The sequence below is a fragment of the Symphodus melops genome (assembly GCF_947650265.1).
Source record: "Symphodus melops genome assembly, chromosome: 11".
In the NCBI taxonomy this organism is placed as follows: Eukaryota; Metazoa; Chordata; class Actinopteri; order Labriformes; family Labridae; genus Symphodus; species Symphodus melops.
In genome coordinates, this window is record NC_136701.1 from 17815529 (window position 1) to 17835635 (window position 20107).

Sequence of the window (20107 nt, forward strand, 5' to 3'; positions counted from 1 at the left end):
TATTTTTTATTGACACATGCAACTAAAGCTTTTCTGAATGAGACTCTAATATGATTAGAGCTCCTGGGAACACCCAAGATCAGCTGTGAGTGCTGGATTAACGTAATCTATGAATGTCTGTCTGTGAAGGAAAATGATGCAAATTGGATCAAATTTGTGGCAGCGCCTTAAAGCAGTTTGGGGTATAATTATAGGAATATCAAGATGGAGGCTGCTGAGAAAGAAAAGCTTAGATGGGTATTAAATTTGCATTAATAAGAACAGGGGGGAAAACATTTACCTGTTTGCTTTTTCAAACTGGCCCTGTCCAAGTGTATAGGACCAAGTAAAAGTTTACTAATCACCCATGATTCACACATGATTCCTATGTCTTTAGCTCTTGATTTTTTGAGCTGAATTATTTAACTTTGTCCAAAACTTCTCAACATTATAGAGCCTTTAAAAAAATACTTGTTAACTATCTATATGTACTTCTCTTGTCCAACCCTAGAGATTAAAGCAGTTCATCTGCTGTTTGGCAAAGTAATTGCTCTGCTTTTCCTGTTCATTATTCATTAATTGCTCCCTGTCGATTAATTATTCCAGATGATGCGAAAGCTCCAGAGACACTGTAAACAGTGTTTGTTGTAAAAAGCATATCATGACTCTGTTTGTGGACAACGAATACGCTACAAAACAAAGATGGCTCCCTGCTGCTCCTGCCACAGTGTGAGCTACTGTAAGTACTATGGTGCCACTAAACTTTTTTAATGAGACCTCGCTCCATAGTTTCCCTCTGCCTGTAGTCATACTGTAGTTTCAGAGATAAATTTATTATGGTCTAATTACTCTTAGTGTGTTTGGTGATTTAATGTGAAAATGACTTGTATCCCTCGAGTCCTGCACAAAGTGGCAGTAAAAGCTCTAATCTAAGATGTAACAACGCCCCATTACAAGAAAAGGCACGGTGTTCAAAGTTTTAAGTTAATGTAAATGTTTGCCAAACACATGCATTCAAAGTGAAGTAGTTAGACCAAAGAAGTTCAGTGGTAGTATCTAAGTATCCTCCAAGGTAGAAGCATATGAAAAGTATCAGTAAATACAAATTGCTAGAAGACTGAGAGAGAAAAAAACTAGCACAACGCTACACATCAGAATACAATCAATGAGTTAGTATTCTTTTAATAATTGTTTAGACCTTTTGAATATCACAACAAACTAGAGTTTAAGAAGAAGCCTTACATGGTCTGCTATAAAAAAACAAACTGCACAATTCACGTTGAATGTATTAAACCAGAACAGACCTTATATGATAGAATTAGTGTTACAGAGCGAGTGCTTTGCTCTCATTGAGTATAACTCATCATGCACAGGGGGCTTAGGTAATTAAAGAAAGCACAGGGATGAGCTATGTTTCCCTGAATGCTCTCAGATTAGTCACAGCTGTAAGCAGGAGGACTCTGGGGTACACTGTTACACCGTACTGTACTGTACATGTGACCCACTGGCCTGAATCTGCTCCCCTGCCTTCACATTTTTTTAATCATTAATGATCCCATTTCTTTCATATTATTTACAGCCAATTATCCAAAACGTAGCAATGCAGGTTTATGTGATTAAAACTCACAGAACTGATTCCGAATAGAGCTAATTGGCATCCATATTGTTTACATTCATGTATTCATTTAGTCCTAGCAGCTATGCAGAGCATGTCACTCAGTCACTATTTTAACCTTCCCATGTGTTTATTTTTACATCATGAAGATGGCTACCCCTATTGTGTCTTACTTTTCTTTGTCTCAGATACCTCCTCATGTATCCTGTGTGGATAAGTAGAAAGTGGACCGAAGTAGAAACTTCTTTGAGAAATTCATGGCATGGTATGTCATGTCATGAAATAAATCAACATGTCGGAGCGCAGAGACAGGTCTTCCTTGATTTGCGTGTTTTGAGTGACAGTCTTTGGCATGAGGGGAGGAATATTGAGGCTTGGTACAGGATCCTAAGGGTCCAGGAAGCCAATGGGTATTTAAATAGCTGTAGATCTGGGGCTTTGAAACATGTCATTCTGGTTGACAAGCTGCCGACTGAAGGACTGGCTCCTGCAGTTATGAAATTGTGAAGTTGTAAAGCCCTTGATCCCTGATAGGGAGACTTGGAATTCATGAAGTGCAAAGCGCAGGGTTGAATGATGAAAACAAACAAACAAATACCATTTTCAACCAGACCAAAGTCACTGTTTCTTTCTTGATGCAATTCTCTGAAGGTACACAGAGTTGTAATGGGGTACATGTTCTTTAACAATCCTTCCCTCCCCAAATGATAAATTGACCTGTTTGTTGTTTGCACTGTGCTCGTTTCTATGAATAGTCTTGAGGCAGAAAGATCTGAATATCTCATCGTCCATCCAGGTCAACTCATAAAACCTTGTAAACTTCAACTTTGTCAAAACACTTTGACACATTTTTTTGTTTTTGAGGATTTCCCCCAACGGCAACAGACGTGTGTGACCCAAATAGCTTCACATGATGAGCTGAGCAGTCGACGTGCAGACAGGAAAAGCCATATCAACAGAAGCCAGGCAGGGAATTCAGAGGAACATGTGTTATTTGTTTGTGTTTTGTTAATTTCTCCCTTCATTAGTTCTGTTTTTCTGGTTAATGGCCTGCTCTGCTGCCGTTTCTACCTGCTGGCACAGAGGAGGACTCCAGTTGTAAACCTCTAATGAGTCAATATCAGTCCTATGTTGCAAGTATACCTTTGGGGGAAACATTTTGGTGTGCAGTCAAATGCACTCTGACTTCTCAAAGATTGATTTATCTTTTCTTCTTTGCACTAAAAAGAAATAGGATATGAAGCACGAAATGGTCAAAACCTAACAGCAGAAAGGCTCAGGTATTGGGATTATACTTATTTGAGCAATTGTGGGTTGCATACAACACAGGAACATTTTAATCCCAGTGGCCAATGGAAACTGCTGTGAAAAGAATTGATTTTTTTTTTCTACAGCTTTGATTTGAATAAAAAGTGATACAATCATCACAGTGAGGTCAGCGTGATACCCCCTAGTTTAGCATTTTTATACACCTACCAAACAAAATAAGCTACTTTTTTATTCATTTACCTTTGAATTCATTAGTTGGAAATAAAATATGTCATTTGTTTACAGCACAGAAAGTCATGGTTACAAGTTAAGGTTGTTTGACAGATAAAGGCCCTGGGAGACTTTTTGGTTCCCACTCACGATCCCACATATATGAGGTGTTTATCCCAAATAGCCCAGTTAATGTTCAGCTCAATACGTCAAAAAACTGAGTGCATCCTCTCGCCTACATCAAGTCAACTGGTTTTGTTCACTGTCATCGAAAGTCCACAAGTTGACCCTAACAGTATCAAAGCCCTTTGAGACATTAAATATAATGATGGACATTTACTAAAAGTCATGCCTCGATTACAACAGTAGATATTCTTTAAAAACAAAGAAAAAACAACAGTTATTGTTTATAAGAGAAAGTGATGCTGATGCAGACCTTTTTGAAAAGCTTTTTTTTTAACACAGACACAGGAAAGCAAAGCCATTTGCATCATTTCATTCTCAATACAATATATACTGTCATATATAATACATTTAAAGAACAAAAAGAGAGGACACTGCATCTTAACCTTTTGTACCTACAAGCAAATGAGCGCCCTGTAATTATTGGGGGGGGAATAAATGTCCACATTAGGATCTGATTGCATTGTCTCTCATTAGCTCAGGGGGGAAACATACTCATTGTAATTGCAGGTTGTCATCGCAGTGGAAATTAGCTCCCTATGTTTGCTTCATCTGATGATAATGAAAGCACGGTTGCTTTTGCATGAGTGCAGAGAATCAAATGTTGTTGAACAATTCATCTTCCCTCTTGGGAAAACAGCAGAGGCCAAATTCATTTCCTTTTTATTCAGAGCAAATACATACATGATGGCTTTACGGTGGTTAAAAGATTGCATTCTAATAAACTTACAATATATGATAGCATTACTGGATTCTCATTTACAAGTATTAATACTGTGCAAATATTCCAGTTTATTGCTCATGCCTCATGAAATACCAAAAAAAAAGGATTCAAATCAGGACTCATTTTATTGTTGTTGATATTGTTACTACTGTCATTATAGTCTTTGTTAAATATTTAAAACCTTTCTGAGCTCTAACCTGTCTCCATTTTTCAAAAGCATCTCTATATACAGTACTTCTATATGTTTTACCAGGTTTCAGGTTGTAGAGCTTATTAGAAAAATGCAGAGGCTTTTTAGGGCAGCTCCAGCAAGTGAAACCAGTTCACTAGCTGACTTCCATCGCTGCACCACCTATTGGTTTGTCATTTGCCTGGAAAAGAGCCGTGTGGAGGTGCCTGAAAACCGCCTGCTGTTTGTGGTCAAGACAGACCATTATGCACCGGAGTCGAAACTGAGCACCAGAGAACTGGCAGCTGCATTGTTGTCAGAGAATCCAGCACTTCAATAACATGATTCCTTAAAATGCAATGTCTAAAAATGTAGCAATTAATTTTCGGCCATTTTATTATTTAATTTAGTAAGTCTTGTTCAAACCAATGGTTCCTAATAGAAGCTTTTAATTTATATATATATATATATATATATATATATATATATATATATATATATATATATATATATTAAAAAGTCTAGTTTCAAGTGGTACAAAAGTTAGCAGATTTTTTGTCACTTTGACGGGGCATCTCTAAAAAGTGAACTCGGCTGAACCACAAAAATCCAGTGGTTGTGTTGTGATGTGTTGAAGTTTTACATTTACGTTCAAAATCTGAGCCTGTCAAAAGACTCTCCCACACAAAATACCTCAGCCTTTGCCACTGATACAAAGTTATGACCTGAAGAAAAGAAAGGATGAAACCTGAATCTTCTGAAGGATGTGCGTTCAGAGGCTGAATTTAGATGAAAGATAACACTCTTAGATAAAAGAGATTCCTCTTTTAAAGAGAATGAAAAAAAAATAAAAACCTTGTTCTGAGCCTACACCTGTCTTCCTCTTGTTCGTCTTTCTTGCATTTCAAGTGTCAGTCCTTTGCAGCATTGATCTGCACATACGTATGCGAAGAAAAATACTCAAACTAGGTGAAGGCAAGAGGATACCATGTTCATTATTTTTCCATAGTCATTTGAGTGTCATTTGAAGAGCACTGAGCCTTTTTTTTTTGTTCTCATTTAATCTTGGTTGTCTGTGGAAGTTTTACTTTAGTGTGACTTGAGTGTAACAATATCCTAAGCTAAAGGGTCACATATAATACGAAACACTATAACATAGTCCTTAAACACTAATATATGTACCTGGCCTGTATAAAAAGTCCACCCTCTGCACCTCTGGGCCCAAACAGGATGTTTGGATATGCTCCACAGCTAGGTGTTTGTTCTGTCCTCTTGAGTCAAGTCTTCTTACTGTAAACAATAGGGAAAGCTGAAAGAAAGCCCAAGCCACGTCCCCTTCCATAGGGGCATTACCACCCTGTTCCTGTGCTGAAATGGAGGGGTTTATAGGCATGCTTTTTGGCTAGAAACTTCACCTACATGTATTGGGGAGCTCTGAGCCGTGTTCCAACTAGTGTAATATGTGACCATATGTGAGCAAGTATGAGCATTAAGGGTTGTTGGTTTTGTGGACACTGTTTATGTTCCCTTTATCAGAAATCGAGTGCCATTTGGAAATAATTTCAAAGCATCTCTATTAAAATACAGACTTAGAAGGACAAATCGTGAAGTTTAGACAACAAGATCCTCATAAATTAAACTAAAATAGTCACAGCAGACAATCTTTTTTTTTTTTTTTTTTTTTTTTGCACATACACAATTGTTTTTATTTGACACCATTCTGCAATAATTCTAGCACATTGTATTGTGTAATACTTTTAGGACTAGTTTAGAAAAAAAAATTCAAAATTGAAAAACCCCACCCGCCACTGATGTGGGTCAATACTCTGAAGCATTGAGGGCATAGACGGAAAGGCTAACTTCACTCTCTTTAACCTACAACCAACTCTTTCTGGTTAACAAAAAGTATTCTGGCAAAAGAGAAACCTTCACTTTGAGTAAGTTAAAAATCATCCATGCATTTTCTGTCTACGAAACTTTTCTTCACAAGGTCAATGCTGTGTTTTGTGAGCTAATGTTAGATGTTAGTGGAGGGTTCTCTGTCGTCTCTGAGTTTCAGTTAGGCCACATACAGCCCAGGGCAGTGGTAGCTGCCAGTCCCCACATTCAGGCAATTTAAAAGGTGTATACTCGAGGGATCATCAGGCAGCAGCTTGCGAGCCTCAGCAGGAGCTATGAAAGGTCTGGAGATTACTGTATAGCTTAGACGGCAGGTTTTGGGGAGGGGGAGCATGGATGCTAAGAAATGTAATCAACTACCTGAGCTTGTTCCCAGTCTCAATCTATTAATGTGAGTAAGTGCTTGGTAATTATGTTGTTTTGCTAAATCCACCAGGGCTGTGTGTGCAGGTATAACTGTATTTATATTCCATCAGTGACATTCGATTATTTGATTATGATTATTGCATGCGTTGTTATTCTTGGACAGGTATTGAACAAACTGTTCTTATTCATTTGCTCTAACTTCTACAGGTCATCGTAGTAGTCACTTTAGTCTCCATTAGTCAGGAGGCTGCTGCTGTTACAGCATAAACTGCACGCATTAGGGGTGATTGGTCTAGGCTGCAATTTATATGAAATATGTCGAGCAAAAATTATGAATTTACATTGGCTGTGGTTATGGTACGGTGCATTTTTGCTGGAAATAAGTTGCAGAATGACCTTCTTTATGACGGCAACAAATGTGGAACAGGTTTTTGGTTTGCTGTCTTGAGGAAAGGAAGTCTTAAGGAAAATGTGTGATTTGAGATCTATAATACTGAGGTTTTTTTTACTTTAAGGATTTTGTGACCCTGTTTGTAGTGTTAGACTTCCTGTACAATGGTTTAATTTACTTGGTTTACGACACAGAAGATCAGCTAAACCAACAAGAAAAGCGCATACTAAAAATGATCACAACTTAGTTCCTTATTTGTATAAGCGTCAGATAAGAATACTTTATCACAAGTCAGCAAACCTCGACTGTATTTTTCAATTGATGATGACATGTATGTTGACGGAGTCAGTTCAGTGAGTCAATGTGATATAAATCCACATTTAAAAAAAAGTTTAATTCCATTTAAAGAGACAAACTTTGTTGTCGGTGTTAATTACCACTTGAGACATCAGCAGTCCTTTTTTGTCAACTTGTTTGATCAAAATTGAAAATATAAGTCAAAGATATCATCTCCCATATACACACACACAAACACACACACACAAACACACACAGGACCTGTGTGTGGCTAATTAAGTGTGCTTTCTTTATAAGGGCAAAGAAACATCCATGCAGTAGGAGACTTAATAAAGAGTACTGCTGACGTTTCAGTCCTAGCCATTCATCTATTTGCTGCCTGCTGCTTTTAAACCAGCTTCCTCAGCTCTTTCTGTCTTTGCATGTGTCATCTCAAGTCACTAACACTGTAAACAATATACAACACCTCCTATGAAGACTCATTTAGGAGCTGTCATACGTCCAAGAAAGAGAGTCGATATAAAGAATATCTATAGTGTGTCATTAAAAACCTCTGCATAAATAATTGATGGAAACTTTAAAACTGATCACCGGCCTTCCACACACTGAACACTCAGTTAACTTCTGTTCCATGCTCTTCATACAAAATGATTATTTATAACTAATTCAGCACAAAGATAGACATCAACATGTTTACCAGCTAAGTTTATCACCCATATACGGGAGAACCAGCATCCTACTAGTGACGATTTTAAATACAATAACAAAGGAGATGAGTACACACATGGGTTCATAAGGCTTTTTTTACACACAAAAAGTATCCAAAGAACACTATAGCAGCATCATCATTATCAGTAAACATAATGTGTATTTTGTGTTAGTATAATTTTCTGAAAAGGATTCATAAAGTATCCATCTTACTGTAACCCACATCATAGAGAACCCCATCAAAAGAAGGCGAGGAGCAGTTGCTTGAGCGTGTAGCTACTAAACTCTGCGCGTCTCTGTAAGTTACATTTTTTTTCAGACTGATGGGAGTCTCTGAGAGTGAGTGTGTACGAGTAAAAAAAGAGTCCGATTCAGAGCTAGAGAGAGAGAGAGAAGAGGAGATATAGGGCTGATGCGTATAGTGCTGACGTGCAGTTTGAGATAGGCCTACAGACAGACAGGCATGCAGGGAGTAAGTGACTGCTACTGTACTATTTCTCCTTCACTGCTCTGCCAATAACTTTGGTGTTGCATTGAGTTTCTCATTTAGTCAGTGCCAAGCTGCACAGACTCTGATAAGACTTCCTGAGCTCACACTGATCCACGACGCTGAATGTATGGCGAGGCAAAACCGGCAGACAGCTCGTCCATGCTCAGGGAATTTAGAGGTGGCATTTTAAATCAGTTTGAGTTATGTGTATGCTGAGTAACTCTCAGCTATGACTCATCCCTTTTTTGATCGACAATTATTTATCAAACTACTAAAAAAAAAGAAAAAAAAAGTACCAAAAGGAATGTTTAATTAGAAGCACAACATGTGTTCTATCATCACACTGACCATGATATTATATATATACTGTGTATGTATATTATATGTATGCTCTTATCAGCTTACTTCTCTGGTATCGCGTCACCTTTCGAGTTTTCTTTATAATGGACAGCTCATACCCTACATCTGCCCATCCTTTCAGCAAATCCCTTGGCCCCTCCTCCAACCTCCTCCTGCTGTTCTTTGTAGATGTTTGCTGTGCAAGCTGTTTGAGAATAATGGCTTGTTAGAGCCATGCTATCATATTCATGGAAATATTTGTCTACGAGGCTTATTATTGCTCTTCCAGCAGCTTTTCCCACATGCTCTTCTGATTCATTTGGAGTACTGCCTCATGCTTTATCGAGTTCAAACCATTAATGTTGCTTTTAATCAAAAGTATCTTCTTGTTGGGCTGATCACGGTTCTTCAGGTTATTTACATTTTGAATCACATTTATAATACTAGCCATGGATCATGATCTTTTCTGATTCTTTTACTTGAGTTTCTCACAGTATGTCTTTAAAGTTGGTTTCATTGTAAGTGTAAAGTCTGACAGGAATTTCAGTTCACGCTCTCAATAAGTGTCAAGACAACACTGGTTTGTCATTTTTGATTTTGCAATTACAAGCAAAATCACATTTTCAACTAATGTGACTTTGTCGCTAAAGTGTTCAACTAGACAGGTGAGAGCTGACTCCGAATGATTATCAAAATGCCTCTGCAAGAAAAGCTTTGTACCTTTCTCATCCAAAGTATCGGACTAACCAGTTTATCAAAAGTATATCTAAATCTGAATCTAAAAGTTTCATTAATTGCTTGACCAAAACATTGCAATCATTCATTTTTACCGTAAACAAATTAACTGTCATTCCATCAATTTATTGTATGGTAGAGCGCTATAATACGCTATAATACGGTATGTTAAGGAAAGGAAGAGTTTTCAGTATTTCAAATCCCAGCTACAGTAGACGAAATATTGGATGGACTGTGACGCTCACAGTAAGCCGATTTAGAGCTGCCAACAGTGATTATGCAACACAGGGCTCTCCTGTGACTTGTGTCGCCCTTCCAAGATTTGCTCGGCTCTCGCAGACCTTACTGCCCCCAGGAGCAAGGGGTGTCCATCATATTCATAATTATCTGGAAGGTAGGTCCATCAACATCCCATATTAGCTTCACAGAGACGCCATGGCAATAAATAATCCCATCAATTCAGCCAGGGGAGGTCGGGCAGACATAAATTTAACACGGAACACTTTCACATCCTGGAGGGCATTGGAGGGAGTTTCTTATATGAAGGATTTATGTCTTGGATTTCCCTTACCAGCTTCTGTGCTTTTTAACTGTGGGGCCGAGATTTCATCCAAAAGGCACAGGAGAAAGTTTGAGTTTCTTTGAGTCATACACATCTTAATTGCACTCGATGTATGATTGCTTTGTACCTTTTGAACTTCTCCTCTAGATTCCTGAACAAATTGTTCCAGCAGCAACACTTGACAGCAGAGCAGCAACAATCAGTTTTTGGTTCCTCTCTAGCCACCCAGTCACGCTCTGCTATCTAGGAATGCCTTTTTGTCAAGCCAGGCCGAGATGATATTCAGTGAGGGAAGACTGTTGCACAGCAAATTAAAAGCAAGATTTATTTTTATTTTTTTTGTAAGAGATTTTACTAAAGTAAAATATCAACCCTTTTTGGTATTGTAAAGCGAGTAAGATCTCACCTCTACTCTGCTTTGGTTTAAGTTATTCTCTGTGCTGCTTGTCTATAATGTCAACTTTTTCCGTCTTTTATTTTGAACATTTCTGCTTTTATTCTCTTGTCTTTAAATTTGATGGTCCTGCTTGTTCTCAAAGACAAAAAAAACCCGACAAAAAAACATTATTTCACAGTACATAACCCCCAAAGTAATAATCATAAAAAAGATGTTTTTTGCTCTGGATGGCACCATACAAGCTCTCTCAACACGTTCATTGTTGTTTACTGTATCTGCATCACAGCAGTTCCTTTTAGCACAGCAAGGAGTGACAACATTTTGCACATTTTTGACATTGAACACAAGGTAAAAAAAAAAATGCACCTATCTCAGTGTCACTATTTTTTCTTAGTTTTGAAAGCTTTCCCCTTTCTTGAAATTTTCTTTAATGACATTTCCGTACCACTCATTTCCCTTTAGCATGACAGAACTTTCTCCTCTGGTTCTTGCACTTTGTTTGTTTTTCTCTGCCTGACATTTATAGACTCTTGAGTTCTGAGGTTGCTCCGAGCAGTGCAGAGAAGCTCTGTCTCCGGGACATTGGGTGTCCATGGTGCGAGCAGCTTCGGATCACTCACTTAAGCAGCTAACATTTCAAACGGGCAATAAAGGGAGTCCTAGTCCCTCTAGAACAATAAAACAGTGTTAGAGTCAGGGGTGGATGCACTGTAATACGGACAGATATTTCTTTGTCACAGCCGCAGCTGCTGTGCTCAGCAGAACGAGAGAATCAAAGGACATTCCCTCCACAATAGAAAGACATTGTGATTCACCGTATTGTCCAGGTGAAACATTGACTTTTTTTTTTTTTACCATGGTCAGAGGAAGGAAGGTGCACCTTGAGAGATAAGAAAGTTATAAGAGCATCAACGTAATTCATGACCTTAATCACATTGTGTCAGAGAAGCAGCACTGGTGGACATTGTCTCCTCCTGCAGGCATTTTTTAAACTGTCCCTTTTTTAATTTAACACGGTCACATTTCCTTTTGAACATCTCCTCCTAATAATTTCCCCTCTGTATAGATTCTTGTGGGGGCGAAGCAAGTCTGAGCAAAGAGAGGATTGTTCTCTCCGTCTATGACAAGATGTAAATCAGCGTGGGGTTAATTTGTTTCTGTCCTTCTCGGGCAGGAGCAGGGATGACAGCTAGGTGATGATCCCTCATGTCTGATCCACCTCACGCCTCATCCCCCTTGCAGGAATAACATTGAACAGGGATTTTGCCAAGACCTTGACTTAACTGACGGCTTGTAAAAAAAGAGTGCACCATGTCTTAGCAGTGTGGGTGCGTTTTTGAAGGGTAGCCTATGTCGAGATGTGCATGTGGGTGTCATTGTAAGTTGCATTGGCTTTTCTGCTGTAATCATGTGTAACTGTGAGTACATGTTGAACATCATGAAATCCTACAAGAAATGAACAGGAGATAGCTGAGTTTTTTTGGACCTTAAAATGTTCCACATTCTACCTCAACCGAACTAAACATTGCCACAATTTGATAAAGGTTCTGGATTATAAAATCTGAATAATCCATTTTAAAAACTGGCTCAAGTCACACAAGCCATGACATGAAGTGTGTATTCATTTGAAGCTAGAAATAGTCCCAACAAAGTCATGATTTACTACAGTTTTACTGAGGTTTTTGAAGCCAATATTAAAACATATGAATACAATTTTAACACATTTATAGTTATTCAGGCCATAAGTAGTTACCATTAAGATTAAAGTGTAGTGTCACAGATGGTAGCAGAGACTGAGGATAATAAGAAAAAAGACTGATTTGATTGTTTTGGACTTTTCATGGTGTTAAAAAATTGGAGACTGTTTTTTTTGTTTTTTGTTTTTTTTCAATATTACATTCATGGCTAAAAGGGCTAGTTTGCAGGAATCCCATGAAGTGCCGTTTAACAAATAAAGTAGGACATATTTCATTATCTTTCCGAAATGTCAATAATCTCCACTGTTGTCTGATGGAACCATCTGGTCACTTTAAGGGAAAGGACATTACCCATAGTACATAAAAGCATTAAAGCCCCCTTGGTGTCATGGGAGGAGGAACACTGTACCACATTAATGTTTTTTTTTCTTTCCTTTAGGTTGCATCTATCTGTAGGTTTCAAGGTGTGTCATTACAACAGCAATCTTTTTCATGTTAAAAATCTTCAACGTCTCCCTATTTAAAAAAAAAAAAGAAAAAGAAAATCCATACACAGAGAGTGGCACATATAGACCAATGAGAACCTTTCATATTTTTTCTTTCATTTAACTTCTTCATTGTCTCTGCCCAAGCACTTTTATATCAACAAAAAGGACATGTTAAAAGGTTGTTTAAGACTTCATCATGGGTCACCCTGAGCTTTCTTTAGAAAAGACGACATCCTGCACACCAGGAAACCTTTATTTGTTCACCTCTGCTTGTACATATGCACAAGCATTCAAATATGTGCATCTTTAATTAGCACTTTAGCATTGAGCACCACAGCAGGAGTCATTTTTCTCTTAACTGAGCCCCTGTTGACTTATCTGCAGTGACAGTTTTGCTAACAGCAGAAGATACGCTCAGACAGCACATCCCCACTGTGACGAATTTGGAACTAGAAGTAGATGTTCGCTCTAAACTTCTGGAGTGTTTCATTTTGGTCTATCATGTCCGCACACTTTAGATTCACTAGCTTTGATAGTTTTTGAGTTGTGATGAAATTAGGCAATACGATCATTCTCATGTACTCTCAGAGGGAGAGCTCCTGCTCCGCAGGGATCAAGCTGGGACGTTACCTAATGATTTATTCATTGGGTTTTCTTTTTTCGTCTGTCATCACCAAGTTTCTGACTCCCACCCACCAGTCAGGGCTCCATGCTGTCATAAGGCTTGGATAAATCAAGACAAGGAAAGAAGAGACCACGTAGAAATGTGCCTTTCACTCTTTGTATCTGCCGCTTATTTGCCTGCCCTCCATTTGTTTCGAGTCGGACACAGCATGGCACAGACGTGTTTCGCATAATTATTTATTTCAAGTGTGAAGACAAAATAGCTCAGCGTGAGTGCTGCCCATGATTAGTTTGTGGTCTCTCATTTCATCTCCACATCCTCATCAGGCAGAGCAGTGCAGAGAATGAGGGGATAGTGGGCTATTCTGGTTTGAAGCAGCTCTAATCCCAAAGCAAAGGAGGACAAGAAGCATGAGAGGTTTTAAATGAGGATGTTTACCTTGTGTACCATTCAAGGATTACTTGTAATTAATTAGACCCCCTGCACAGTAAAAGCTGGCTGACAAATTATGCAGACAAAAAAGGAAGAAGAAAAAAAAAGAGTGAATACTTAAAGACACACACATATGCATGCACAGCAAACAAATAATCTTTTCTCCAGCCCTTTTTATCTTTCCTCTTTTTATATAACATACAAACACATTAAAATCTGATGTCTTGCCCTAATCCATAGAGACTTTGCTTAAGTAATAGAGGTCAATCACATGTCTTTTCTTCTGTTTCTGTGTTTGCTCTTGCAGGCAATGCATGCACCATGTCAGAGTACAACAAGCTGAAGAGCATGCTGTTGGATATGCAACCCAAAGCACTGGAGGCTGGAGAGCCGAGCCAGCAGAGGGACATGGAGGAGAAAAGAGCACTGGTGGACACCATGTTCAAATACCTGGATGTGGACCAGGACGGCCGGCTCATCAGTGATGAGCTGGAGAAGGTGGGACTCAAATTGCATGAATTATCAGGTCGCCGTATTGATGCACAAATGAATGGTTAAGACTGATTGAGAAAGTAGTGTGTAGGAATAGGTTCTCAAAATTTGAGACCATGTAAACATGTCTGACACTTATATAAAGCACACATTCCCAACTTTATCTAGACTTTAAGGCACAACTATTATACTACATTGCTTATACTATGTTGTGCATTCAAGTTAAAGACAACTAAAGCAGTGTAAGATTCCCACACCTTTTTGTTTGCATAAGATCCTTAATACTTTGGATGAGTTTCTATTTTTCCTCATGTTTTGCGTCATTTTATTAGATTGTGTCTTCTTTGTGCGTCCCACTCCAGAGTTGTTACTGGGTGAGTGACATGCAACTAGAGCATTTAATCATCGTGTTTGCAATGAAAAATGTTTACTCCCCACAAGGGTCTGATGCGAAAGTGTGGAGGTGGGAGGTGGAGTGGGGGTCTTTACAAATGATTGGCATTGACATTTGCAGGCTGTGAGGAAATGAAATTATTGCGGGCATCATCTGGTATCAGGAAATAGGCATCAGAGATGGGTGTTAATTAGACTCCTCCCAAGCAATGCAGTGGTGTCAGAGACTTGTGCCAGACAGCAGCGACCGTGTCCAACTTAGACTTCATCAGGAAGAGAAAATTGTCAGAAGCTTTCTTCACAGTTTTAATGTCAAACATTAAAATGTGATGTGATTGTTTAGTGACTGTGTCTTTGAGTCTGAAGGAAACAAACCTTATGAAGAAGCGGATTATTCATAAGTCAAACTAAATTTAATTAAAAAAAAGATGTCATTGTGATTAACACATTTTCAGCACACTATGGGCTCCTTTGTGGATGACAATACTCTTTTCCGCCTTTTAACATTTTAGAAGATGGAGTGATCCTATTTTGAGCAGCAGAAATAAAGAATAAAATGTCTTTTCTGGCAGATGTAAACTTCAAGATTCAACAAGAGATTTTGATCAATCACAGCAGTACTTACTTGTGCTGACAAGTTTCCTGTAGACTACACACTCTGGTCCTGTAGAAATTCATGAATTCAGCTTCATCAACATGATGTTTTCAAGGTCAAAGAGCTAAAAGATCAATTCCAGTCATCCATCCAGACCTTATCATGTTGAAATCTTTGGTCACAGACAGTCTTACAGGGCAAAGTCCTGTAGATTGGCTTTTAAATAGTTGAAATGCCCAAAGGACAGGTCAGTGTGTCACTGAACACACAGCCACAGCCTGCTGTTTCTTCCCAACAAGAGAAAAGAAGTTTGCAACAACCCTGAATCTGCTGTGTGACATGCATTGGTCCATATAGAAATCTATTTGCGGAGATGAACATGCTTACTGGCTATTCAATTTCCGTTGTGAATCATAGCTGAAGGTGTGTCTTGTAAAAGTCATTAGCAGTTAGCGTTCTGGCCTCAATAACTTAAAAAGATCCTATTTTCTCCAATGAGCCCTCAATAAAATGTTTAAGATGAGGTGTTCCCTCAATGAGGCCACTGCTCAACTTCTCAGTATAATCATGCTTCATCAGATGGACTTGGGTTGTCTCTCTTACTAGTTTCAAATAGGAGAAGTGCAACTGTAGTTATTGAGCACAAACTGAGGTTTCCAGTCCCCCAACCTGCTGAACACACCCTTTTGTAAGAAGGTTCCCCAGAGAACGATACATCACTTAATAGGAAGAGAGGGCTTATAAATGACAAACGGTGGGGGAGATGGGGGGAAAGAGAGATGCATTTTCCCAGGAGGAACATCTTTGAATGCACTCTGGTGGTTTATATTCAAGCGTAAGTAGTACAGGAGGTGACGGTGCTGAAATGGTGAGAAATCAGAAACAGCACGAACATTTCAGATAACAGATTTCAGCAACCAATTTTAATCCGAATGTTACAACTCCGAGTGAATCAGTTCCAGTGATTCTTGGCTCTATCTACATGTGGCACTTTCGTCCTGATGTAAATCCTGTCCTAATTATAGGTTGAAGGGAGAATCTCATTCCAAAATCTCCTTATTGTGGCAACTGTATTCAGCCTGGCAATTTCATTCATGTCGGTTTTCTTCTACCATGTCTTGTAAACAAAATGATTTCTTTATGTGACAATTAAAACTGCAAAATATGAAAGCTTAAATGATCTGTTTTGTCACTGTCATCAATATAAAAAAAAGGCATAGAAAATTACTGCACAGTAACTTTAAAATGTAAAATCCAGAATGTAGACAAATGTATGGTTTAAGTGGTTTAAAGGTTTCTGTGATTCTGCTTCGGCACTAAAGAAAGGCTGAGCATTAAGATGAGGTTACTCCATCAGGAGAATATGTAAATGTTAAATTGATGTTACCTACCATTAACAAATGTCAAAATTTACAATAACACGTTATTTGCATAAGAGTGTTCTGTTCAGTAGACACTTTAAAAAGGCAAGGCAGACACAATATGTAAATGAAGCTCCGAGGATGTTATATGTGTGAAGTATTTCTCTGAAACAGCTCAATTCTGTTTTGGGGCTTTGTGCTGATTTAAGATGGGTAACACTGGGTGTGTTTATGTGTGTTAGATCTCTATGAAGGAGCATCTGGAGGACAGTCTGATGGAGTGCACCATGCAGGACCTGCTGAGATATGATGACTACAACAATGACGGCCATCTCAGCCTGCATGAATTCTACACAGCTTTTCGTGAGTCCTCATTCTTTCCTCATATTGCTCTTTTGCTCTGCTTCCTTTCCTTATTTCAGTTACGTTAACCTCTTCATCCTCACTTTCTCTAATAGTTGTGTATATGCCAAGTGCCATACCATTTTATCCCTGAACAACTATGCACTTTTTTAAAGGCTTTTTTTTTTTTTTGTGAAAATATACATTCTGCAATGTGCAATCACAGTTCTTTATCTTTTCATTTCATGCTAAATCCACTTTTCTATTTGCAACATTCTGACCCCTTCGCCGTTGAAGGCAGCCTTTCCCTCCACAGCAGCCATTAGGTTGAAAGTGTTTCAGCACAGATAAATTGATAATTGCACACTAGTCCATGTGCCCAGACCCAGCAATGATTATAGCATCTGGTACAGCCATAATAGCCTCTGGGCTTTCTGCTGAGCGGCAGCTGAGAGCCAGGTTCAACTTTATTAAGACCAATAATAACAATTACAGCACTAACGCTTCTGAAGCATCAGAAATGTTGGTCGCCATGGTAACTGGCTACATCTTTTTTTTGGTTTTCTTCCCATCTTTTCTCTTCATCAGTATACTGTGTATCTCAGTTCAAACATCCAGGAAAAAATACATCTGAATCAGATATTGTTTGAAAACATGGTCAAATCAAGTAATATGCTGCGGCAGGGGGGCATTTCTAGACTCTACTTTCAGAGTGCGCAGCTCCATTAAACCTCACCATGAATTTAGCCTCCTAATGACTGGTTTTAGTGGGAACCCTCTTGCTATTACTCTGTTACACATAGTCTTCCAGATGGGCAGTGAACAGACAGTGCATGCTATTTACCTACATGCAGGCCTGCCTGCAGGGAATTGTCAATGCATTTTATGTTTGACAAGCAGTTGAAGGAATGGGTTGAGACCAATAAAACATGCTATTGATTAGATTAAGCTCAAGGTTAATTGTTGGGCTGCAAAAATGCGACACCAAGGGGGAGTGATTATTTTTGAGTGGTGCATCTGTTCTTCTGGATAGTGTTGATGGTGTGGGACGGTGTAAGTTTTTACTTGTGTGATGGCAGGTGAGTCTTTTTGTTGAGATTATAAGATCTAGATAATGCGAGAGGATTTATATGTTTAAAGTTATTTTTTAATGTTTCATGGGTTTATGTGTTGCCTTTTTTCTTTCTGCAACTTCGAAGTATCAAATCCCTCTTACTCTTTCTCAAGAATACAACTCCACTTGTTTTTTGTAGCTCCCAGAGTCACTGAATTTGAGCTGTGAAGGAACGCTAACTGTGATGATTTGGCTCCTTAGTTGTCTTTGCTTTAGTTTACTTAAAAATCTTGACAACTACACCACTCCACATTGCTCTGCTTTGTTGCTTCCCAAATCTTTTTGTTATATATTTTTCACTTGAAATTGAATCGAAAAGAATATGCTTGGTGAATACTCCTGAGATGACTGCATTCCTATCGATCTTTTCATTCTACCTTGTACAATTCCAGCAGGTTGTGTCTTGTTTTGACGTGCAGTGCTGTCTCCTTGTCACCTCTGTTAAGTAGATTGAACTTGAACACAGAATCACTTCTTCCCAGAATACAGATTTATAATCAAAATCCTGTATAATAGCTAAATATTTCAGACCGTCTCTACTCGTTATATGGAAATATTTTAGAAAAGGCAGTCACATTTACATCCGTGTCTCAGTCTGATGTTGTTTTAATCCAATCATTCAAACTTTCATTTTTAGATATTCCCATTAGTGACTAACAAACAGTGTTTATTGGGGGGAGATCATTGTAACAAGATGAGGATGGAACGAAATTCAGTAAATATATTTATAGAGCCAACTAAAATTATAGAGATAAGTTATTTTAAAACAATGTACCATCTCGGATTGAAAGATGTCACAGTGTGTTGTTTAAAGGAAACATTAAGTTATTGGTTTAAAAAGTTATTAGTAAGAGAACAAGACAAATATTCTGTATGACTTAATCTATGAAAACAACACTTTAACATTGTTTTTATTGTATCTGTTCATTGTTTTTAGTTATTGATCTGTGGTTGGAATGTCATATATAAGAATTAGTTGACAAACCTAGCTTTTTAAATTTGGTGTCTAAAGATTGCTTGATGTATCAGATTACCAGCAAAAGAAACATGAGAAGCCAGACCCAGATAACATTTGCAATGTAGTTGATGCAATTATTCTATCTTTAATATATTTCCATAATATATTTCTATGTTTTTGTCCAGTTTGCAGAGCACACCTCTAATTCTAAGGCTAATTAAAGCTAAAGAAATATGACTTCATGGTTCATGCTGCAGCAGAAGTGAAAAATGGAACCTCTTTTCGCTTTCGAGCATATTGCAGGACAGAGATAACAGGCTGATGGATTTAAATCAGCCCGCTGCTTTCCTAATGGTATTTGGTTTTGCAGGTTTTTGTTTCCTTACATAGGTTACCGTGTCAGCATAGTGTGGGCATGGATGTTTTATGTGCCCTTTGAGTCTGAATTAGAACGACTGTAATTAAACGGCAATGAATGTGCAGGAATTCGCCTCTTATCACGGATGCTGCAGCAGAGACGGCTCTTATTTTCAGTTCGGTAAAAGGCGTTGGGGCATTAGCACAGAGGCTGACACGTGAGTGGGCTTATTGAGAGATATCTGAAGCTTGCAGATGTAATATATACGGTCACCCAAGGTCACAGCTCCTTTGTGGATACATGTGTAGTATATAAAGCTGCCTTCCGGTGATACATGAACTGCATGTGCATTATGAATGGTGAGTAACCTTTAGTAAATGTGCAGGGCCAGGTAGCCTATCACAGCTACGCTCATAAGAGAGGCTTTTACACCTTTCCTTGAGTTTGGATCAGCCTGTGCAGTACATATATACATATATATACATATATATATACATATATATACACACACACATATATATATATATATATATATATATATATATATATATATATATATATATATATATATATATATATATATATTTAGACCATGTGTCCTTAAGATGGCAAGATAGAGGATAAAAGAGAATCAGAAAGCAACAAAAAGCAAAACAAATAAAGAAAAGAAGTTTGAAAATGGAAGACTGTGCACAAATCATAACTCAAAACTTTTGTGCTATTGATGTATTTATGAAATTCTGCTTTTTGTATGATAAAAAGTTTAATGCAGTTGCCAGTGTGCAATGCTTTTTCAGGGGATTTGTTGGTAAACTAAACACACGATACTTCTGCCCTAAAGAAAGGATAAGCACTGAGTGAAGAAACTCCTCATCATGCCCCTTTACTCTTCTAATAAGTTACACAACTTACCTTATAT

The 20107-nt window shown here is 38.2% G+C and overlaps 1 protein-coding gene across 2 annotated transcripts in view; it reads left to right on the plus strand.

Moving 5' to 3' along the window:
• Positions 1-20107, plus strand: part of fstl4 (follistatin-like 4) — a 169270-nt gene that overhangs the window by 98688 nt on the left and 50475 nt on the right. For both annotated transcript variants that reach the window (XM_079356394.1, XM_079356395.1), the window contains exons 5-6: positions 13883-14073; positions 16659-16779. In XM_079356394.1, coding sequence (XP_079212520.1) covers positions 13883-14073; positions 16659-16779 — 312 coding nt within the window. The remainder of the gene's footprint in view (positions 1-13882; positions 14074-16658; positions 16780-20107) is intronic.